The following is a 22,284-nucleotide window of genomic DNA, read 5'->3' on the forward strand; positions in this document are numbered from 1 at the left end:
GCTAGTTAAAGTTAAGATTTCGTTTCTCCCCCCTTGCCCCACATTGATTGAGCTTTGATATAGTTTGTTATTGTGATGGGAAAGGTCCCTGGAACATAATGTCCACATTTGCATGTTAAGGGATTTTTTTTTATTACATTAAATAAAATAAATCTAGATTCAGATTATTTATGCATCGCAAGGTGCTCTTGTTTAAAGAAGCCAATGGCCGAAACGTTAGTACAAGTTGCTGCCATTGAGGGACTTTCCTTTGGGAAGAAATGTGGCCAAATGCAGCATTAACACTTCCTATATATTGCATGCATTCAATCCTAGTAAATGGGCAGAACAGCAGTAGCGTATGTCAGAATTTTATTTTTGAGAATGTCAGCAAGCTATGCAAGTTTCAGCAATCACAAGCCGTCATCAATAGCCACTCCCGTCGAGCACCACAGCCCGGCTCCTGCACCTCCTGACGGCAATGGCAGCAGACAGGAGCGCAACGACTGCTGTGCCAATGACGAGGAGAACGGACAGAGTCCCAGCCGAGGCCCACGATGAGGAGGGAGCCTCCAGCAGCAGCAGAGCAGCGTCGTTAACAGGAGCTTCTTCAAAGAGCACGGGGCCCTGCAGCGACACCACGTGCTTTCCTACCACGCTGGAAGCGTCAGAGACAGCGTTGCGCTCTGGAGAAACAAGAACAATCGGTTGATGACCACTGGCCCATACAAAAGGACACCATTTGGTTCAGGTCAAGTTCCTCATAAAATCAAACGAGTAGGTTATTAATGGCCTGCCACGGCTTGTCAAAAACCAGTCTGCAAAGTCAGTGAACGTGATCTAAATAAGAACATAGCAACATTACCACCAACAATGAAAACCCCTTTGTCATCTTGACAAAGGGTTATTCTGCGAGTATTTTCTAGGAAAACAAGCGCAAGATATTAAATAGCGGTTGTGGTGGTGCTCACTGTAGCGCCTGGTCTGTCCACACTGCCGATTGCACTCGGTGACGAAGTTGGGGCTGGAGCTGTCGCACACCAGGATAGAGCAGTGTAGGTACACCTGTGGCAGACAGAATGCATCGCGCCAGTAAGTAACGTTTGACATGTATTAGGTAGTCCTTCTGCCCTCTTCAGGTTGTACAAAGCACATGTCATCCCTCAATGAGAACCTGGTTTTAAAGTGGAAATAATCAGGCACTCACGAGGTCACGGGTGGTGCTGCGGTCAGAGTTCATGAAGGCGAAGGCCTGGAGTGCCAGACGCTTGTAGTGAGAAGGCAGCGGCAGGTCAGCGACACCAGGGAAGAACACACTGCAACAAGGAGACTGCACGGGGCAGCTGCACATGCAAAAAAGTGCCGTTAACCCTTAAGCCAACGCAAGTGTCATGCATTGGATTGAATGCACGCATCTTCATTTAAATCTGCACGCGAGGATTAAGGTCAGCTTTACAGTCAAGACATGTTCACAATGAGCCAGGCAGCCCAAATGCCAATTTGCAGTGCATCTGTGCGATGCAACCCTCACCGCATGTAGCCGGCCTTGTACAAAAAAACAGCTCTGGGAGGCAGAGGGTGGCTGTGTTAACATCCAGAACATCAACCCAAGGACCATTGTGGCCATCGACATTTTGGATGGCACTGCAATCTTGTTTAAACGACGCCAGTACACAAGCCGTTGTCATTTAAAAAAGGACGTAATTAGCACAACTGTGCTTACGTGGGGGGGAATAAAAAAAGACAACCAATGCCTCGAACCAGGTTACCTCTGCAGGCCCTGCTGTGGCAGTGAGAGGGTTTAGCGCGAACTACCCCGCCCAGCCTCACCCATCCGTCACAAGCTTCCACTGCGTGGGGTCGGTGTCAACTGCCGTGGGCGTGGCCCAGCAGTCCTTCAGGAAGAGCACCAGTGTGGGGTCAGAGCGGTGCAGCAGTGATGCCTGCACGTAGAGCGGCGTTCCCAGAAGCGTTACCAGCGGGTACTGCCAGGGCTGGTACGGCGTGGTGTAGGAGTTGTCTGGCAGAGTGCGGACATGGTTCACAAGGAATTTGGATTAGAGGCGTAAAAGTCCTGTTTAGAGAGCACATTAGATAAGGCAAAGCACAAATCCTCCAAAACGTGTGCATTACTTTTGAATTGAACCAGGGCACAAGATCAACATTTTCCTGGCATAGAAACTATGGTTGATATTTCATTTGTATTTTCAAAATAAATTGTCACCCTCACCTCCGATTAGCATGGTTGGCAAAATACAGTGTATACAACGGCATCTCTAAATGACTGTAGATGTTGTAAGGGGCACGGTTTCACACGGAGGGGTGGGAATCAGGTGCTAAAAGTTGGCCAAGTTCTAGTCCCATTTAGGCAATTAGTAACCAATGAAGCTATTGGAAACCATTCGTTCATGCAAATGTGACCTGGACAAATGAGGCCAAGAAAGCAGTCCAATTTTGCTTTAAACAATGCCCTTAAGGAGACCGTTATGGTTGATAGTTTGTGCAAAAAGACGCATTTGGTAGAGCCATGGGAATTAAGGGTGTTGTCATCCCTTTCAATGTTGACCCCACACTAACATGGTTTCAGTTGGTAGCTGCTAGATTCAAAACCTCAGCAGAAATTAGCATTTGAAGTTACACGTCGTACCATGGAGAATGTGCAAGTCGTTCTAGTTCACTTGTGGCTAACTAAGAACTATGTTTGCAGGTTCACAATACTCTGGCAGCACAGCCTAGCACGTTGTCCGTTTGTTGCAGTTCAAGTCGAGCAGCCATGCCGGTTAATTCTGCAGATGCATCCAAAAATCTCATGCAGCCTGAATAAGTGGCAATTAAAGCAGGGTTGAGCTCAATCTCAGCACTGGATAAAATAAGCACAACTTACAGCTGGCATCCAGCCAGAGGTAATACGGAGAATACAGACCCAAGTCTTCCCTGGGTAGAGCGACACCACAACCTGTGTTCCCCTAAGGTGGCATTTGGCCAGTCAGATGTGCACGTTGTGGGAGAGGGCAGCACTCACCAGTGAAGACCTGGAGCAGCAGGGAGAGGGGTCCAGTGGCCGTGGCTGGAGGTGGCGGTGGGAGAGTGCTCACCTGCAGTCCAAGCTGCAGGTCTCCACTTCCAAGGAAGCGGCATTGAAGAACCATCCTGGTAAATAGACACCACCCGCCAAAAAGGCATGTACCACGCCCTCACGGCAGAAAGAGATTGCAGGGTGTTTTGCAGACGTACCAGGTCAAAGGACCACCTTGGTTAACACCGTGTTTACATTAGCTATAAATCATATTCCTACTTCAGGAGATGTTAAAATCATGTGAGACGAAGATAAGTCTCCCTCGTGCGTTGAATGTCCCAATTTGAAAATTAAATCGTAGATTATGGAAGCAGATTGGCCATGGTTCTGCAGGCGAATGCTGCAAATATTTAATGTCGCAGGGACAGTGGCCATTGATTGGGGTGGGTCTCCTCTGCAAGACTCGTGTTTGACCCTCATGAGCAGAGCACTTGCTGAGGGGTGGTGGCAGTGCTTACTTGTATGTGGACGACTTGGTGATTGCGACGTTTCCATCGACGCAAAGCTCCCGCTCAGAGGCCAACAGTAACTCGTACACGAGCTCTTGCCCACTCCACTGGACACACCAACAAGTAGGTCACACACGATAATGCCATCGAGTGATCAAGCAGAAGAATAACTGGTACTAGCCAAGAGTCGAGATGGCTCAAAATTAGATATTATGATCCTCCTAAAATTCTGCTTTGGCGCTCGATTCATTTGAAACTCAATAATAAAGTGACCCTGCTGTTCTTTATAAACTCGTGCATGATTGTGCCAAGCACATCAAGGAGTTGATCATCGCGAAGGGGCTGATGCTGCACTTCACCAAGACCTATGCAAAGTACTTGCGAGAGTTTAACAATAAAATAGATATGATTGATGGCCGCATTTAACTTGAAGGGACCACATTTTCCTGGTCCGACATCCGAGTTTGAGGAACCTGGACAACGCAAACCCAGATCAACGTTATGGTGGTAGAGGTTTCGATATTTTTTGTAAATTTGCCAAAAACCATCTCGACATGTCCATTCCCAAATCGAAAGTGGACGCACTAGTGCAACGGATTGTCCACCTGGAAAATATTGCGTTCGGCGAGGGCCGTTTCCCAGACCAGTGTAAAATAATGAATGCAACACCACTTTAAAATGTTGGCTTGAGCCATAGTGATCCCACCAACTAGTGCCCCATCCCACAGGTGATAAGTCGAGGGTCAGAGTGCATGTGAAGTAGTTACTTGGCAATGTTGCTGCAACAGGCAGATTCAACCCATTGCAGTTTTGATCTCCCCGAAGTTCTATAGAACGCAGGTAGCTTAAATGAAGATCCCCAGTTAGCTCTCCAAGAGCTTGTATGACTGGATCACACACGATTTGATACCATTGAACGAGAACTACCAAAATCGGGCAGCCAAGGTTCGGTTTATCCAGTACGGCACTGGGGTGGATCGTCTCATACCTCTATGGTCGATCAATTAATCAAGCTGGATGATGGCCATCACCTAGTTGGCGTACTACAAAAATCCATCCTCGGGCCCTTCCCATTTTAAAGCATAGGTCTTTGTTTCCCAATATCATATTATCCCATGACAAAGTGCCATTAATATGGCGACGATACACTGCAGAAGTCAATATTTTTGATATGGAGCCTCAGGAATGTCGTACACACTAGCAGTGCACGAAACAGATGAATCGAGAAAACTATCGGAGGTTCTGCTGGTTGGCATAGGAAAACCATTTGTGGAATGATCAGGCGTGGCAGTCGCCAACTTCAAGATTGTTTGCTACTCTTTTAGGAGGCTCGGGCACCATACAACCCGAATAGTTCAATCGACCACCTTGTGCAAAATATAGTTAGGGCCTGACATTTGCATATCAGGGCTCTACAACATACTAGACCATCGAGTCGTCACAGCCAAGTGGCATATAGCATCGTATCGACAAGGCATGACTATTGCAATTATCCATCTTACAGGTCATCTGGTAGAAACCGTAACACGCTGCAAAATGTACAAAGCGCTTAGGTACGTGTCGTTATGGTACTGCAAAATCCAACCAAATCCGTCCAGTGCTTGTCGTGGTGTAGTGCCTATCGGTTAATAGGTGAAGTTATATTCGATTAATTCAGGGTCTTTTGCGATGTTCTCCCGTGGCTACCATAAGCACGACCATCAACCAGAACAAATTATGTCTGTGCAAGAATTGATTGTTACCTCATTTGCGCAAGTCAAATCCTATGCAATTAGCAAAATGTGCAAGCCACGACGAAGGAAATATGGCAGCAAGTACACTAATGCACCAGGCCCAAGTCCACTCGACTACGAGTGAAGGCGTTGGGATTGTCCACCGAAAGTGTCAGAATCGATTTCCGGATCCCATAGTCATGAAATAAATTGCGTTAAAGAGCAACCTTAATGACTGCACAAAATTGACACACGCCACAGTGATACTGCACACGTTCCCCTGTGGTGCATTTAATCTCATTTTCCAGTTGGCGTGAAGGTACGTCAATTGCTTTAAAGATTTCGGAGTGTGCTGAACCAGTCGCTGGGTTTCATCATGGTCACTGCACCATAAGTTACCCATTTAACTACACCAGGATGGGGGCAGGGCAAAACAGAGTACAGGAGCGCAGTACCTGCACAGTGGCACCACACGCTGCCATGGGCACGTCAAAGACTGCAAGGTCTGCAGACACCAGCACAGGGCTGCACTGCGCACCGCTACCGCCAGTCAGGTGCACGGTGCTCAAGTCCAGCGGTGGAGACGTTAGGTTCCGAGACACAGGCACCACAAAGCGCCCATCTGTGGTGCACACTGGGTGGTGCATAGTGGGAGGGTATGTGAGAGTTCGGTGAATCACGAAAGATGCCCCATGTAGCCCGTGGTGATGCAACAAGTTCAGGGAACCAGCACAGCAGGATGCTACTGTGCGTCAACATAGAACCTCACAGCAAGAGCCTAATTCAGGTAGCGAATTATGGAACCTCCGTTGAGTCGGCTACGTACCAGCTTCATTGTAGAAGCAGCGGCGTAGAGTGGTGTCGTAGCAGCAGCCACTCTGTGCACAGACGTCCGCGCTCGGGACACTCTGCACAGCGTTGCATGGGAAGTTCCTGCTCTGACCAGAGCACGTGGCGATCTCTAACAGCAGGAGCACAACAGGTGATCGTACAAAAAAACCCACGTACTTAAATAAGTCATCGTTTGAGCCACGTGTCAAGTATGTGAATGAGTGTTACTTGGTACATGACCAAATCACTCGGGCAATGCACCCAATCTCGGAAGCGGAGCAGGGTTGAGTGTATAGCAAAGATTGGCAAACACCGTGCTCACTGGCTGTAAAGGCTATAGCAGTGCAGCACAGTTTGTTGCATTGCAGGTCAGTGCCACTCAACCTTTGCTAACGAGGAGCAGCGTCGTGAAGCATTGTCAATTTAACCCTCAAGACCCAGGGGCAGCACCAACCAGCAGTGCATTAGGCGAACGCGTTCCTATGGTGTAACCATTGCAATTACCCATTGGAGGAAATTGCATCGAAAAGGATTCAAACAGCAATTTGTCCAGTAAAAGCCAATGACATGAAACGCACTTGCAGGAAATGCAAAGGCACCAGGAGAGACGATCTAGGTCGATTACAAAAGGCAGCCGTTGAGCCAGCAGACCCATTCTATAGCACCAAGTCATAGGTAGTGCAGTCTGTATGTCCGATTAGCAGAGTCAATGATACTCACCTCCGGCCCTCGCCGATCTTAGGTTCTCAGGGCAGTCAATGGTGAAAGCCCAGACGCGTCCATTTAGTCCCTGCCGCAACTCCACCTGGACCTTCCTCCTGCCGTCCTGGTGAAATCAGCAGCCCTCAAATCGGACTTGGGGCCAGCGCTCCAGGAAGGCTCAAACAAACCAGTAGATTTAGTGCATTCTAAATGTTTGGGCCAGGCCAACGACAAGACTCAATAGGAAACCCATCACCACCTGCCAGCCAAACTAAGATAGGCAGACCACACGGGTGTTGCATTCCTGGGTCCGAAATCACTTTCCCAGGTTAACCGTTATTGTACAAACGGACGCTGTCCTGCTCTCTACGTGTAATACATTTTCCATATTCACCATACCACAAAACCTCCATTATTCTTGCCACAAACACCTTCACACGGGCATCACGATCCCTGTGCAGACAGCCCATTAGGTGTCAACTACACATTTGTTATTTGGTTTCACTTTCATGTTTTGTGCACTACTTGAGGTTACTTGTACATCTTTCTGGCACAAAGCTCGTATGTTGGTTAGGTCTTCCACTTACATTTTGCTGTTATACACCATACATGTCATAATTCGCCCTGTGCAATATTTTTCTTACATCTACGTTGGTCTCTTAGAGGCCAGCTTGGATAGTAACCGTCTGTAACAACAGTGCCGTTTATTCTCAGCCAAGCAAACTGCTCCGATTCCCATCTTTGCATTGCGAAAGCTGCATCCATTGGCAGGCGTGAAATACAAACTGAAAGCTTGTTTTGCCGTATAATTTGTGACGTAAACAGTTAACCGGTCACATATTGCATCCATCAAGGTGGCCACTTGGTGACATAAATTCTAGATGGCAAATCTTTTACCGTTACGCACAGGAGGAGAACAATTAAGCTATAGATGACTGAGACGGAGACTAAAGACAAAAAAGCAATGCAACGAGGCAAGGACATGAGCAAGAAGAGACTTAGGAATGGTTGAGAGAGTAATGTAGCGGTATGGCATAATACAATGAGCAAGACGACAAACCAAGATAAACTGGTAAAAAGACAAGGATAGCAAGATATTGATAGGAAGACAGATGGAATGAGCATGGCATCGATTGTACAGGGCTACCAGTCAAGATAAAGAGCTGCTGTATAAACTAGAAACAAAGTTGCTACCACTGGAGGGATGATTGAAATAATATCTTGTAGGAATAAAAGAGAAACCATCGGAACAACATATGCCAGTGGACGGCATGAGCTAAAGCAATTTAAATCTTGGAAATAACTTTAAAAATAAATGCACGAGCCAAGCAAATGGAGGGGAAAAATACCACGGTAGACAAAATAAAATTTGATTCTGGCCAAACAACTTTGGTGGCACGTGATAGCCGAACGGTTATGGATTGCAAATCATCAATTTCGCTACTACCATAGCAGCCCCAGCGTGTACTAGCATCGATGCAAGTCACAACGGTCTCCTCGTGTTCACCTCCACGCGCACGTGGCAGGCATCACCAGCAGCGGTGAAGTGGAGCCCAGCACCGTCCCTCGCGATGGAGAAGCCACACGCCCCCTGCAAAGACTCCACATCCACGGCCTCATTCCGCACCGCTGAAGACATCAAGAATAAAGTTATAAAAAAAACCTTCGTTTGGATGGCTTGTACACCACAAGTTAATGTAGGCAGCGTGACTGCAAGGAGAACAATGGATGGTGTCAGTGTCAGCTCGAATAGGAAGTCTCCACAGTACCAGGAACGTCTTTAGGACACAGGATCCTCAAGATGCTGCTGGAATCACGGTACTCCCAAAACCTGCACAACGACCTTGTCTAATAGTTGCTAGCAAATAAGGCTGCGTGTCAGATTTCGCGACAAGATCTCCCAAGTAGTCAACCGAGGACTCAGGTGGGAAATGCAGACGATGCGAGTAGAGGACCGGAATCTGACAGGAGTCACCAGGTTCAGTTTACAACGAAAGTCGTCACCTTGCATGAAATGTTCCAATGAAACGAAGAGCCCATTGCACAGACACGCACAATGTGGCATTGATGAATAAGGGAATAACTCATCTAGTAAAAACACGCAATTAGCCTATGGAAGAATAAGATAAGATTTGATTCTCGTCATCTGCTGCATTAGACTAGTTGAAATGAACCCCGAAGCCAAATCATTACCATGCTTCGAATTCCAGATTCTTAAATGTTCCATTGTTCATGTGAATTACATTTCACAACGCAGAGTGAACCAAAAAACCTAAACAGCGACACTATAGAAGAGAAACTGCAGAGGTAAGAGCACATCGAAAACAAATCAGTTGGGACCAAACAAGTGGCCAGAGAATTTCAGTCCAGAAGCAATTTGATTGTATCCTTGAAAAGCTCCATGTAAAGTTATCATACAATGGATCAAGATGGTTAATTATTTCATCACGATTGAAGTGAACGCTCGTGGACTCACTCCGTACAAAGACACGGTAATCGTTGTCAGAGGAGCTGCTCCATCCCACAGAGAAACCCAGAGTAGAGGAGAGGCATTGCTTCAGCAGACCTGGGGGAGGCAGTTCAGAAGTTGGACAGGTCAACTACACCTTATGGAAAAATAAAAAAAAAACAGCCCGTGCCGGTTGCTGGGTGGGCGCACATCAGTCCCTTCACGTGTCTGTGCACACTAGTCTGTAAAGTGCTGCGTTGTTCTAATTTAGCACAAATTCCAAAAGGTCACGTGCACGACCCGACAGTATGAACCTCACACCAGAGATCGTCAACCTGCAGCTTCGAAGCCACAGGTTGAAACATGGCTCTTGATGTTTTGTTCGTAGACGCCCCGCATTAGACTCATGAAATTGTAGTGGAAAGTTTCCAAGGTAGATCCTAATATATGCAAATTATCAACGCGAGTGCACAGTTCACCGTTACTACAATAGAAAGGAACTAGGCCATGACGATTTTGCCACGCAAGTGTTACGTATAGTTCGTGTGTGGTCAAATGGCGTACAATTGACTATTTTAAGTAAAGTTGCAAGAGCCGTGCCAATCAGTCACAAGCCACATTTTTCGAAAGCGTTATTATCGTTAAAAGGAACGTGGATGGGAGCGTTAATGTCCCCGAACAACCCCTTTCCAATGCACTGGGGGACTATTAATCATCCCCATGGCGGCCTCGTGCCCAGCAGCAGTGACGTCGGGTCACGTGACTGCTGGAGCGCACAACAAAGTCACCCCCCCCCCACCTCGTCCAGGCAGCGCTCTCGTGGGCAACTCATGTCACCGGTCGCGCCTTCCAATTCACCGAGACGCCGCCATTCTAGTTTTGCACACGGCGGTGTCTGTACACACGAGGTGGTATTGAGAGAATGGGCGATGTGGTTGTCACGTGGCTACGGCAGCAGCAGCAGCGCCCCCTTACCACTCGGCTCCCCCTGCGTCCGCGGTCCCAGCGACTGGCGAAGCCTCGTGAGGACGGAGCCCAGGCAGAGGAAGCTGCGGTGGTGGTGGGGTGTGGGGAGCACGAGAAACGTGACCGTCAAGACGAGAGAACGCAGGGGAAGGAGCGAGGCAAACACCGCCCCCCCAAAAAATGAAGTGGCCAGTGGCGATTTTAGGGAGCACCTATTCAAGGCCAGCACGGTGCACGATGGAGTTGGCGTGAACAGCACTACGCAAAGCCACCTTTGGAACCCCTGCCACCCACAAATGGTGCACGCGAGACCTTTCAGGACCGCATTTTTATCTCAATGCATTGGATGGACTTTGTAACATTTGCTATGAAACATTTGCTATGAAACATTTGCTGTTTCATAGCAGAGATTAGGGATTAATAAAGTACAACCATAACCACAATCATAAACAAATCTATTTTACAGCAATATATTGGGGATACTTTCAGCATATTTGAATAGTGGGGGGAGATGTGTTCCCCCCAATATACATTGCAATTACGCCCTTGGCCCTCTTATAAAAACGTACACAAGCCTTGATTAACCAGAGCTGTTGAGACACCACTAAAACCCGACACCACTAAAACCCGACACCACTAAAACCCGACACCACTAAAACCCGACACCACTAAAACCCGACACCACTAAAACCCGACACCACTAAAACCCGACACCACTAAAACCCGACACCACTAAAACCCGACACCACTAAAACCCGACACCACTAAAACCCGACACCACTAAAACCCGACACCACTAAAACCCGACACCACTAAAACCCGACACCACTAAAACCCGACACCACTAAAACCCGACACCACTAAAACCCGACACCACTAAAACCCGACACCACTAAAACCCGACACCACTAAAACCCGACACCACACTCCTCCGGCCTCCTCACCTGGTCAGGAGCAGTAGAAGAACTCGCAGGTTCGCCATCGTTAAACAAATCGGCTGCGTCGCCTCCCTTCGCCCACGGCACCCCCTTTTATATGGAGAGCCCTCAGCGATCCCGATCCAGATTAGATCAGATCCACCCACGCATTGTCTCATCAGCGAGATTTTATCAGAACATATCCACCCACGCATTGTCTCATCAGCGAGATTTTATCAGAGCGGATCCACTCACTCATTGTCTCATCGGTAGAGGTTTGCTCGATGTCGGCACAAGTGCATGGGTGGGAGCTGCACCGCAATCACGCAGCACGTACGCAGGAGGAGTTAATTGGCTCATTACTGAAACCGAATGAGACCGCGCGCAGATAAAAGCCACGAGTCGGGACAGTGGCTGCGTTGGCGTTAGTGGTGCCGTTCTAAGTCTCGCTGTTTGTTGTCCTTGCGATGGAGACCACGAGGGCTTTGTTCGCGGTCTTGGGGTTGTTATGTCTTTTCTCTGGTAAGTGGAGTTTGATCGAAAGATGCATTTATAAACTTTTTTGTCGTTCTATGCAACTAACGATGGGTGTGCTAATGTGGCGTGGTGGTTGATTCACTGTTCTATATACCTGAACACCAATTTGCGTCCCGGTAATGTTAACATCGGCGACAAGTGTCTAGACCTGGGCTTTGCCCTAATTCAGCCCGTACTGATCTGTATGGTCAAACTGACGACAGCAGTGTGCAAGACTTGATCCAATAGTGGATTGCCAAAACGTATTCTTCACCTGTCTTAACGCGTGTATTAAGTTTATGAGGTGCTACTGGGGAATTCGAACCCAAGTATTCGCAGCTCCGTGTGGATGATTGTGACTGCGAGTTTCTGAGACTTTCTATGGCTTCACTGACCACCTGTGTCACTGTTTGGGTAACACTCGCGCCTCGTCCCGTGTGGCACCGCCAGCTACAGTGGCCACCTCCGCCACGGTGAGTGTGGTGTGTGACGAGGCGACGCTCACGCTGACCGTGAGCAGGGACCTGTTCGGCACGGGTCACCTGGCCCAGGCGAGTGACCTGTCTCTGGGAGTGCCAGCCTGCCCCGTCACTGGGAGCGACGCCCTTGCTGGGACGGTGACGTTCCTCTACGCACTGGAAAGCTGTGGCAGCAGCCTCCAGGTAACTGGCTGCTAATGCTGCTGTAACATAATCTTCGCAATCCAACTGCTTTATTTTTTTGGCCGAGTGTACATGCATAAGAACTACAATTCCGCATTCGAGTCGAGCCAGACTTCTTCAATATCAGCGGGGTGTATTGCTTTGAAGTCCCCTTGGTATTTGTAGATCGGTCATTGCATTATTATGTTAAGGTCTGTTGATGACCAGTCGTACATCAGAGCGTTTTTATTCTCCCATAATACATCAGGACTCTACATCTGCCATGGTTTGTGTGGATGTGTTTTTTTATGGTGGACATGAGCTAGGTAAATTATTTAAACCAAGGAACTGCTGCATTGGGACTTTCACCAAGGTGTTTGAGCTTTTTTTTTTTTTTTCAATGCCACTCGTATGGCACTGGGTAATAAACCCCACGTCTTCCTCCCGTCTTAGATGAGTGCAGAGCTGCTGTCTTACGAGAACTACCTCTACTACCGCCCCACGTCCAACACGGGCATTATCCGCACAAACTACGTCGCCGTGCCGGTCGTTTGCCGCTATCCCAGGCGAGTTCACCAGCAATCTCTTGTTGACATTTGCTTCAATTTTGAAGTCCAGCTAAACTGCTTGTAGTTCTACCACTGGCTTTAAAACTACGTTCCGTTTCGTGTGCTTTAGCTTTGCGAGGCCTGCATTGCAATAAAGCCAAAATGACAGCGCGTTAATCCATGCATGGAAAGTCTCCCTGTACTGTCTGTCGTGGAGGCTTTTGGTGCCAACTTTACTGATGGGTTCGCATCAAGCGCCTGTGTTATGGCCTGCCTCAAACATCCTGCCTTACAAGTGTCCACGTCTGAAGTGGTTCATGCATTACATACTGTGTGAACCACGGTCCTCTTAATTGTACTCCATTGGATAGCATTCATTGCACCAAGTCTCATACTTGCTCTTATTTGGTCCTCGTCGATTGTAAATCTTGCACTTTGTGATGTTAAATATACTCTGAAAATATGGTTCTGTATATATTTGCTTGTCTATTATTTGCAAGATGTTAACGGCATTGCAATAATAATCTGGTCACAATTTGTGCTGTTGAGAATCGCCCACCTCTGCTCGTTGTAGAGAATGTGTGCCTGATCTCCGCCTCGCTGCAGGAAGGGGAACGTGTCCAGCAATGCTATCAAACCCACATGGATCCCCTTCAGCAGCGCCAAGGTTATGCAGCAGCAGCTGAGCTTCACGCTGAGGCTCATGACTGGTCAGTGGTGTGAGGACATTGATTGCCTATTATGCACATGGCTGCTACCAGGATGGCAGTTTAGACTAAACCATTCAAGATGTTTGCTTGGTATTTAAGAATAGGCCAGATGTATAACCGAGGTCGTTAAACTTTATCTCATGTTTAAGAATAGGTTTTCCCCATGTTTCTGACAACAAAACAGGTGTAAAGATGTTAAAACGCCAAATTGAAGCCTTTTACAAGCAATCATGTCTGCATGATTCCTTCTGACCACAAATTTTGTGGTTAATGCAGACACATCATTCCTTGCAAAAGGTTTCAGTTTGGTGTTTCAACATCTTAACACCTGTTGCCAAAAAAAGGAAACCTATTCTCATATTTTGGTACTGGCAAAAGGTCCCATGATTTATCTGGGATTCTTCCACAAGCAGTGGCGTGAGCAAGCACTTTCCGAACTGCGCTTTGAGTCTACACTCGGCCTTGGTAATTGTTTTTTGATGTCTAATTGTTTGTTTTCATTTAGACGACTGGAGTGTGGCGCGACCTTCCACCGTATACCAGCTGGGCCAGACTCTGAATGTCGAGGCGAGCGTGCAGACGGTGAACCACGTTCCACTCAGGATCTTCGTGGTCAGCTGCTTTGCAACCCCGGTTCCAGACAGGAACTCTCCCCTCAGCTACCAAATAATTTCTAACTCTGGGTGAGATTTCTCTCTCTCTCTCCTAATCCTGTCTGAATGTTTATGCTCCTTGTCGTAAAGGTGGCATTCCACTGCTTGAGCATATAACAGAGCCTGACCTTGGAATGCCGCTGAATCTTGCTCTGATGGTTAAACCTGCCCAGGTGCATGGTGAATGCTTTTTGTCATGTGGTGTCGGTCACACTAATGAGAGATGTGGACAATGTATGGCATTGGTGACTGCTTTGGTTTGGTTGGGTGGGAGGAGCCCCTTGCCCCTTAAGAAGTGGGCTTGGCGCACCCTCAGTGCATCATTATACAGTAGAAGAGGCGTACGACAGTCTCCTAGCGCTGGCTTTCTGCTAGCCTGCCCTATGTAAAGCCACGTGTCATTCGTCTACGGTGTCTGTGCAGGTGTCTGGTGGATGGCAAAGTCTCGTATGATGCTCACCTTACTTCTGGCTTCCTGCTCCGGCAAAGCGACAACGTCCTTCGCTTCTTCATAGATTCCTTCCGCTTCCTTGCGACATTGACCAACAATGGCGATCAGGTGATCTAATGTCATGCAGGCTTCTACAGACACCACCTTTAGCCACGTAGTAGGCAGTGTGGTTGAGTGAGAATCCATCTTCCTCTTCTCGGTCCAGGTTTTTGTCTTCTGCCAGCTGAAGGTTACAGATGTTGCAACATCTCCAACAGCTGTCAATAAAGCTTGCACCTACAGCCCCTCGGCTGCATACAGGTTGGTCTTCTTCCTTGCATTGCCCAGAAATTAGTTTTTCAGTGTCTTCCATCCAATAGCTTAATCCATGCCTTGCATGTGTGCTTAACTAAAATCCCTGAGACCAAACTTCGGTTTCTAACTGCAATTGGTATTACAATTATTGTGCAGTCCCACGGGACTGCTCTTGTTAAGCTGTATTCAGGTGGTTATTGGTCGAAGCCTGCATACGACGTCTGTAATTGGTTTGAGCTCATTTTGAAAAATCTCTGCCTGGTAGCCAGAGTTCAAATCTCACTCGTGGCTAATGTCAGGAGCATTAACTGAGCCTCGCCTTCGTAGATTTTTCTCAAGCTGATCACTAGGGCTGGCCACAGACTGTCCCTTGATGCAACAAATACTTGCAATACTTTTCTTTTGAAGGCTCTGACTATACAGGTCGGGTGATGTCATACAGTTAAACAAAACTACGCCTAGAGTTGTATTCCTGGCCACTGCTCCCATCGAGTGTGCTATTCTCGCCATCAGTCTGGTCGAACGTGGTGCTGACCAAATGGTACACCACTGTACGTTGCTTGCCCTAAACGTTTGCTCAATCGGCACTTTCCTTAAATGTGAACGGATACGCGTGAGCATTGCCTGTGCAACTACAGACGACATTTGTGTGCAATGCAGGTGGGTCTCTGCTGATGGCTCAGACTCGGTGTGCAGCTGCTGCGAATCCACGTGCCCCAGTGGAAGAAGGCGCAGGGATGTGGCAGCAGTGACTGGTGAGTACAGCCGTTGTAATCGGCCATTTAGTCATGTACAGAAGACCCTTGAAAATCAAGGGTGTTACGTTCTAGGAAATTGTCAGAAAATCCAAACTGCGACATTCACCATGTAAGCCTTACCTAAATAATGGTGTTGGGTATGTGGCATTCAAAAATGGAGGCATCACGATTGAAATAAGTACTGTCATATGGCAAGTAAACTAAATGGCCACTGTATCCTTGTAGACGCGATCTTTGCTGTAGTCTGCTCGGGTTTACGAGTCCACGCGCTCGTGGTGAATCATTACCTGCTGCGCTGCTGGTCCTCTGAGTAGCAGCTGGCATGCACAACTACCCTTGGTGGCCCCTGGGCTTCAGGAGGGTTCCTTCCGCGGTCAGCTGCTCGTCACAGCTCCTCGCTCAATTCTCAAACTTCTAACATGTATTTGACCGCCACCTTAGTTTCTCGCAAATCTAACTTAGTGCAATACAACTTATCGCAGTCTGCAACTCAAAACATCACAATGAATGTAAAATTAAACTTTCAGTGATACTGTCAAAGCCGACCTCGGCACTTGGCAACACATTCGCCCGTCTTCTGCAAGACTCTAAATCCTTGGTTGATTTTGCGGGCCATACACGGGATCTTGCCGTTGCCAGACTGATTTGCTAGTTTCGCTTTTTTATTATATCCGAAATTCTCCCACCTCGGCTCGTCTTCTCACAGACTGGAATTTCTTTGATTTTCGGCCAGCCATTGTGACCGTTCGGTGTCTTCGATTTTTTAAGTAATTTCCTGTGGGAGAGGCGGGGGGGGTGACTCACCATTTCTGTGCCTCAGCGCTACATCCCCATTAAATCATGCTGTAGGCAGAATCGCTTCTTTGGAACAATGTATATACACTAATGCATTTAATGATACCTGGTAATATGGGCTACACAAGATCAAGCTCTTAAGCCTAGGCATTCGCCACATTCCAAATATGGTCCTCTCACTCAGGACCGTCGTATGCGGTTGAAGATGTGATGCTGGGCCCCATCGTGATTGCCAAGCCCTTCTCAAATGGTGCCGAGCCAAGCAGCCCTGCAAAACGGCAGCAGCCACGGGTTTCTACATCTGCAACCCACGGTAAAGCTGCCAGATTCTTTCTTGGCGCATTTTTTCCCGTCTCGGGGTAAAAGCTATTCTTTTTCGTACTTTGATACTGGCAAAACAGTCCCATGATGTATCCGCTCACCCAGGGATAAAAATGCTCCGATGCATGGAATTTATATGTACTATTCACCGTTTGACGTTTTCTGGTTTTACTCGGACTAGGCCATAGAGAAGGTTGTCTCTGGTGTAGACCAATCCGTTTCATAGACGATATCTATATAAAAGGCGCATGTTCACTAAAAGTACGTGTGGTTAATACAGACTTGATTCCTTGTGAAAGGAATATATCAACACCTGTTTTATTGCCAGCAAGGAGAACCTCTTTTCGTTCGAGCTGATTAAATTAAGGCTAAACCAGGACGTCCATGAGGCAATGACTCTCTTGTTGACCTCTTGGATTAGCAGTCTGTAATACTTAATCTCTATACAGAACTTTATGCAATTTGTAAGGTCTGTTGCTTCCTCATTTTTTGAAGAGGCTGACATCCAACTATCACCCCCTCCCCAAAAACTAGTTGAAAAGGTACAAAACACGGATATTGTAGCAGTGCCCTAAAGCTATGCCCAACAGATATTGCCATGATCCTCCTTAAATGTACTTTGGTCGTCAGATGTAAATATGTTTTAAAATGGCAAGCTGTTTTAACAGACCTAATCATATTTGTTTGTTTTTAAGAACATAAGATGTGTGACATGCTGAACTAAGCCCATCCACTAGTGTTAAATGGCAAACCTTGGTGAGTGACGTGACATTTTTTTAACAGTACACCTTGACCAAATACTTGGATGGGTCAAATGCCCCACAACCTCTGGCATGTGGAAACCCTAGCTTAACAGCTCCGCAGTTACCCACCAGCCCTTTCTCTCAATTGGTGTTTTACAGGTGCTGCTCCCATCCTTGGTCTGGGAGTGGCTGCGCTGGTGATGGCTGTCGCGGCAAGTGCCACGGTGGCTTTGTTTGTTTCGAAGAGGCGTCACGCAACTCCTTCAAAGGAATTGGAAACGAGCTTGTGATCTTCCTTTGCTGAACCTATGATAATTAAACTCTGGTGCATTACTTTTCTGGCCTTGTGGGGTCTTTGCTTGGTGTTGCGAGCAGTTCGTGTAACTACATCATACCCCAGGTCATGAGGGTGAGTATGGAAACGATTAGGTGGTCTCCAATTCATGCGTGCCAGGACTAGTGGAATGTACCTAATATAGGCACATATTTTTTGACCTACCCAATTGTCCTAACTGGCAGGAATTATTTGGCATGTACAATGGAGCAGTTGAATAATGTCATGAAATAAATGCATTCCTATGCCACTTTAATCTGCCATAAAATGAACCCAGAAGTTCACAACCGTGGCAGTAATTGGGCATTGTTAGTTCATTACAAAAACGGTCAATGTTTAAGATGCAAAAATAGTATTTAATTCTATATTTCAAGCTTTCGTGACTGCTAGGATCAATACTCTTCGGTTCTATTGGGTAAAGTCACGTAGGTGAAAATAAAATAACAAAAAATCACGACGTTTCGGCCACAACACAAGCGGCCTTCATCAGGTGAAGGGAGTGGAAGAAGCCACGCTTAGATCACGACCTTTAAGCTGTGTGAGAAGATAAACCAAGACCAAGCGCCTTGACAAAGGAATTGGCATATCATTTAGCATTGAAATGGCTCATTGCAATAGCTAAGTTAAAGTATACACATCCGCAGAGGTACCCCTTGACAAAGGAATTAGCATAGAATTTAGCATTGAAATAGCTGAGTGATTAGCTTATAACTGGTCACAGAAATAGCTATGTTAAAGTCAGAACATATACATTCACCGAGGCACCTAGTACTAATCAAACAGGAGAAATTGGCGAAACACAACCACGCTCAGACAGCGGACCTTTAAACTGTGTGTGAGCAAACAAGGTGTTCTGACGAAGAAATTAACATAAAAATTAGCATTTGATTGGCCGATTTTTAGGAAAGCGGTAGTGTACATGCCGGTGGACTTGCCGTTTGACGCTGGGGGGAGGGGGAGTTTACTTATTGATGGTGTGAAAAGGGAATTTATAAGAGCTGCGAAAGTTTGGGGTACCACTACTTGAAAAAATATACTATACCATTGAAATGAGTTTAATGTTTAGTTCGATTTAGAACATCTTTCCAAAGTTTGCTTAATTTGAAACCATCTTCTTGGTTGAAATTGTGTCTGTTTGTAGATCTGAATTGTTTCATGAACAAATCTCTGATAAAAGCCCGTGGGTTTGCAAATAACCTTGGTATCGTAGAAAATTATATCGTGATCCCCCACAGCGTTGTAACAGTGATCAGAGGTGATCAGAGGAGACCTGATGGCTCATTGGGGCATTCTGTCTACAGGAAACCCACCCACACAGATTCCTACTTGAAACCTGATTCCCACCACCACCCAGCCCAAAATAATTCTCTCATCAAAACTTTATACCATAGGGCTCATTGCATTTCGGACCAACACCACCTGACCAGTGAATTAAAACATGTACACCTGGCCCTCAAAAGGAAACAACCACTTGATACTCCGGTCAAAACCATCACACTTCCATATATAGCAGGCGTTACTAAAAAGATTTCCAAAATTCTAAACAAACACAAGATCCAGGTCCGGTTCAATAGAGTACACAAAATTCGTAATCTGAACCCATCCGTGAAGGATGTCATTCCTGACTTACAGTACCCCGTGGTTTACAAATTGAGTTGTACCTGCGGTGATTTCTATATTGGGGAGACAAAGCGACATGTCTCTGACCGAATTCGCGAGCACAAATCAGATTTAAAACACGGCAAAACGAATTCTTCTGCCGTGGCTGATCACTGTTGCAACGCTGTTGGGGATCACGATATAATTTTCTCCTATACCAAGGTTCTTTGCAAACCCACAGGCTTTTATCAGAGATTTGTTCATGAAGCAATTCAGATCTACAAACACACACAATTTCAACCAAGAAGATGGCTTCAAATTAAGCAACAATTGGAAAGATGTTCGAAATCGAACTAAACATTAAACTAATTTCAATGGTACAGTATATTTTTTCAAGTAGTGGTACCCCAAACTTTCGCAGCTCTTATAAATTCCCTTTACACACCATCAATAGGTAAACTCCCCCCGCGCCAAACGGCAAGTCCACCGGCACGTACACCACCTCTTTCCTAAAATTGGTCAATCAAATGCTAATTTTATGCTAATTTCTTTGTCAGAACACCTTGTTTGCTCACACAGTTTCAAGGTCCGCTGTCTGAGCGTGGTTGTGTTTCGCTAAATTATCCTGTTTGATTAGTACTAGGTGCCTCGGCGAATGTATATGCTCTGACTTTAACATAGCTATTTCTGTGACCAGTTACAAGCTAATCACTCAGCTATTTCAAAGCTAAATTCTATGCTAATTCCTTTGTCAAGGGGTACCTCTGCGGATGTGTATACTTTAACTTAGCTATTTCAATGAGCCATTTCAATGCTAAATGATATGCTAATTCCTTTGTCAAGGCGCTTTGTTTTCATCTCACACAGCTTAAAGGTCGTGATCTAAGCGTGGCTTCTCTCACTCCAGTGCTGTCCTCCAGACAGTCTCGTCCCTTCACCTGATGAAGGCCGCTTGTGTTGTGGCCGAAACGTCGTGATTTTTTGTTATTTTATTTTCACCTACGTGACTTTACCCAATAGAACCAAAGAGTATGGATCATAGCAGTCACGAAAGCTTTAAATCTAGAATTGATAACCTCTATGGGGAGGGCTTTCACCTATCTGTTAGAGATTTTAACAGACAACGGGACAAGAAGTCACAGCTCCTCGAGACGCTGACCTTCCTCAAAAGATGCCGTGATCACAAGGTAATACCCATTGCTTTCACACTCACTTCTGCTGCTGTATCTTCTCCGAATTCTAAACAGATTCTGCTTAAGGCCAGCCTATCTTTAATCTCAGAGAGGATAAGGCTACTCCGATTTGAACTCGATACTTTAGACAGGACTCTCCTACAAGCTCATTTAATGTTAACACAAAAATGTCACCTTCTGATTGGAATCACGTAGACAACATGACTGTTTCTTCTGCTGAGTCACTGTCAGTCAAATGTAAAGCTATCCTGATTTCTTAATTCAACCACCTATCAAAGAAGAACCCAGTTCCACATATAACAAAACCTTATTTTAACAAAATCGTCATTAATCAGAGTAGCACCCCGATTTCGGACAATCTGAAAACAGTACTGGCTAGGTGACTAAATTTTGCTGTCACCCCAAAACACATACCAATAGATGATATCATCTCTCAGGTCGATGTAGCCCTCAAAGAAGTAGGACACATCCAAGCAGACGTTGCGAGAGCTGAAATGGCCACTATTCTTAAGAATGCTAAGAAACCCATTAGTAACATCAGCAAAAATGAACGCTCTGAACTCGCGAATTTAAAAAACAGAAGTGATTTAGTCATCCTCTCAGCCGATAAAGGCAACGCTACTGTTATTATGGATAAAGATTCAAACAACAACAAAATCCAGAATCTGCTTAAAGATGGAAGTTACTCAAAAATAAAAAATGACCCTACTAATAGCCTAGCGATAAAAACCAACAAGATCATCACAAGTTCGACCTCCCTAATCGACCCAACTAAACGTCCCTCCCTAAAACCTTCTGCTGCAAGACCCCCTAGATTCTATGGTCTTCCCAAGATTCATAAAGAAGGCACCCCACTTCGACCCATCGTATCCACGATCAACTCCCCTACCTATAGACTAGCCCGTTTTCTGTCAGATGCCTTGCTGCCGTTCACTGGCAAGACCGCCTCAGCAGTACTTAACTCAGCACAATTGATCTCTATGGTCAAAGACGGTGTACTCTCCCCTGACGATATCCTTGTCAGTTTCGATGTGGTCTCTTTGTTCACTAAGGCCCCAGTACCTGATACCATTGAAATAATTGAAAATTTGGTCCAACATGGACTAGACCCCGACACACCTGCACTGGTTAGGCACTGCCTCAACAATACCTAATTTACTTGGAATGGCTCCTTCTACAAACAAAATGAGGGTACCCCCATGGGATCCCCCTTATCACCAGTGATAGCCAATATTTTCATGGAGAAATTTGAATCAGACGCCATCCAGACTTCCACCCTCAGACCTTCCCTGTGGAAGAGATATGTGGATGACACTTTCGTCATTTGGCTACATGGCCTCCCAGCTCTGAACCTTTTCCTACACCACATCAATTCCAAACATCCCGCCATCAAATTCACCATGGAAGTGGAGAAAGATGCAAGCTACCATTCTTAGATGTTCTGTTTGAGAGGAGACCTGATGGCTCATTGGGGCATTCTGTCTACAGGAAACCCACCCACACAGATTCCTACTTAAAACCTGATTCCCAACATCACCCAGCGCAAAATAATTATCTCATCAAAACTTTATACCATAGGGCTCATTGCATTTCGGACCAACACCACCTGACCAGTGAATTAAAACATGTACACCAGGCCCTCAAAAG

At 46.3% G+C, this 22,284-nt stretch overlaps 2 protein-coding genes across 2 annotated transcripts; one reads left to right on the forward strand and one right to left on the reverse strand.

Moving 5' to 3' along the window:
• Positions 1-334: 334 nt before the first annotated feature.
• LOC116958498 (zona pellucida sperm-binding protein 4-like) lies at positions 335-11,196 on the reverse strand. The gene is made up of 13 exons (XM_032981120.2): positions 11,109-11,196; positions 10,174-10,247; positions 9,226-9,315; positions 8,257-8,378; positions 6,768-6,873; positions 6,043-6,177; positions 5,672-5,850; positions 3,514-3,611; positions 3,002-3,129; positions 1,810-1,999; positions 1,187-1,322; positions 951-1,044; positions 335-665 (listed from the first exon to the last, which is right to left on the reverse strand). The coding sequence occupies exons 1-13, from the start codon at positions 11,144-11,146 to the stop codon at positions 406-408; spliced, it is 1,650 nt and encodes a 549-aa protein (XP_032837011.2). The 5' UTR covers positions 11,147-11,196; the 3' UTR covers positions 335-405.
• A 295-nt stretch (positions 11,197-11,491) lies between these two features.
• Positions 11,492-17,844, forward strand: LOC142907408 (zona pellucida sperm-binding protein 3-like). The gene is made up of 10 exons (XM_076056892.1): positions 11,492-11,603; positions 12,048-12,259; positions 12,692-12,808; positions 13,397-13,496; positions 14,002-14,179; positions 14,573-14,708; positions 14,806-14,900; positions 15,555-15,649; positions 16,632-16,760; positions 17,671-17,844. Exons 1-10 carry the CDS (start codon positions 11,549-11,551, stop codon positions 17,799-17,801), a joined length of 1,248 nt encoding a protein of 415 aa, XP_075913007.1. The 5' UTR covers positions 11,492-11,548; the 3' UTR covers positions 17,802-17,844.
• Positions 17,845-22,284: the final 4,440 nt, after the last annotated feature.

Source organism: Petromyzon marinus, chromosome 79 (assembly GCF_048934315.1).
Source record: "Petromyzon marinus isolate PM22_M1 ecotype Great Lakes invasive population chromosome 79, UKy_Petmar_22M1.pri1.0, whole genome shotgun sequence".
NCBI lineage: Eukaryota > Metazoa > Chordata > Hyperoartia > Petromyzontiformes > Petromyzontidae > Petromyzon > Petromyzon marinus.

What these genes read in the sequence shown, in the direction of transcription:
- LOC142907408 (XM_076056892.1), top strand. Translation starts at nt 11,549, where the DNA reads ATGGAGACCACGAGGGCTTTGTTCGCGGTCTTGGGGTTGTTATGTCTT. An exon ending in GTTGTTATGTCTTTTCTCTG is followed by an intron (nt 11,604 to 12,047) that starts GTAAGTGGAGTT and finishes TGGCACCGCCAG; the next exon opens with CTACAGTGGCCACCTCCGCC. An exon ending in CAAATAATTTCTAACTCTGG is followed by an intron (nt 14,180 to 14,572) that starts GTGAGATTTCTC and finishes GTGTCTGTGCAG; the next exon opens with GTGTCTGGTGGATGGCAAAG.
- LOC116958498 (XM_032981120.2), bottom strand. Translation starts at nt 11,146, where the DNA reads ATGGCGAACCTGCGAGTTCTTCTACTGCTCCTGACCAG. An exon ending in TTACCGTGTCTTTGTACGGA is followed by an intron (nt 8,379 to 9,225) that starts GTGAGTCCACGA and finishes TGATGTCTTCAG; the next exon opens with CGGTGCGGAATGAGGCCGTG. An exon ending in GCTGCTCCAGGTCTTCACTG is followed by an intron (nt 2,000 to 3,001) that starts GTGAGTGCTGCC and finishes GCACTCTGCCAG; the next exon opens with ACAACTCCTACACCACGCCG.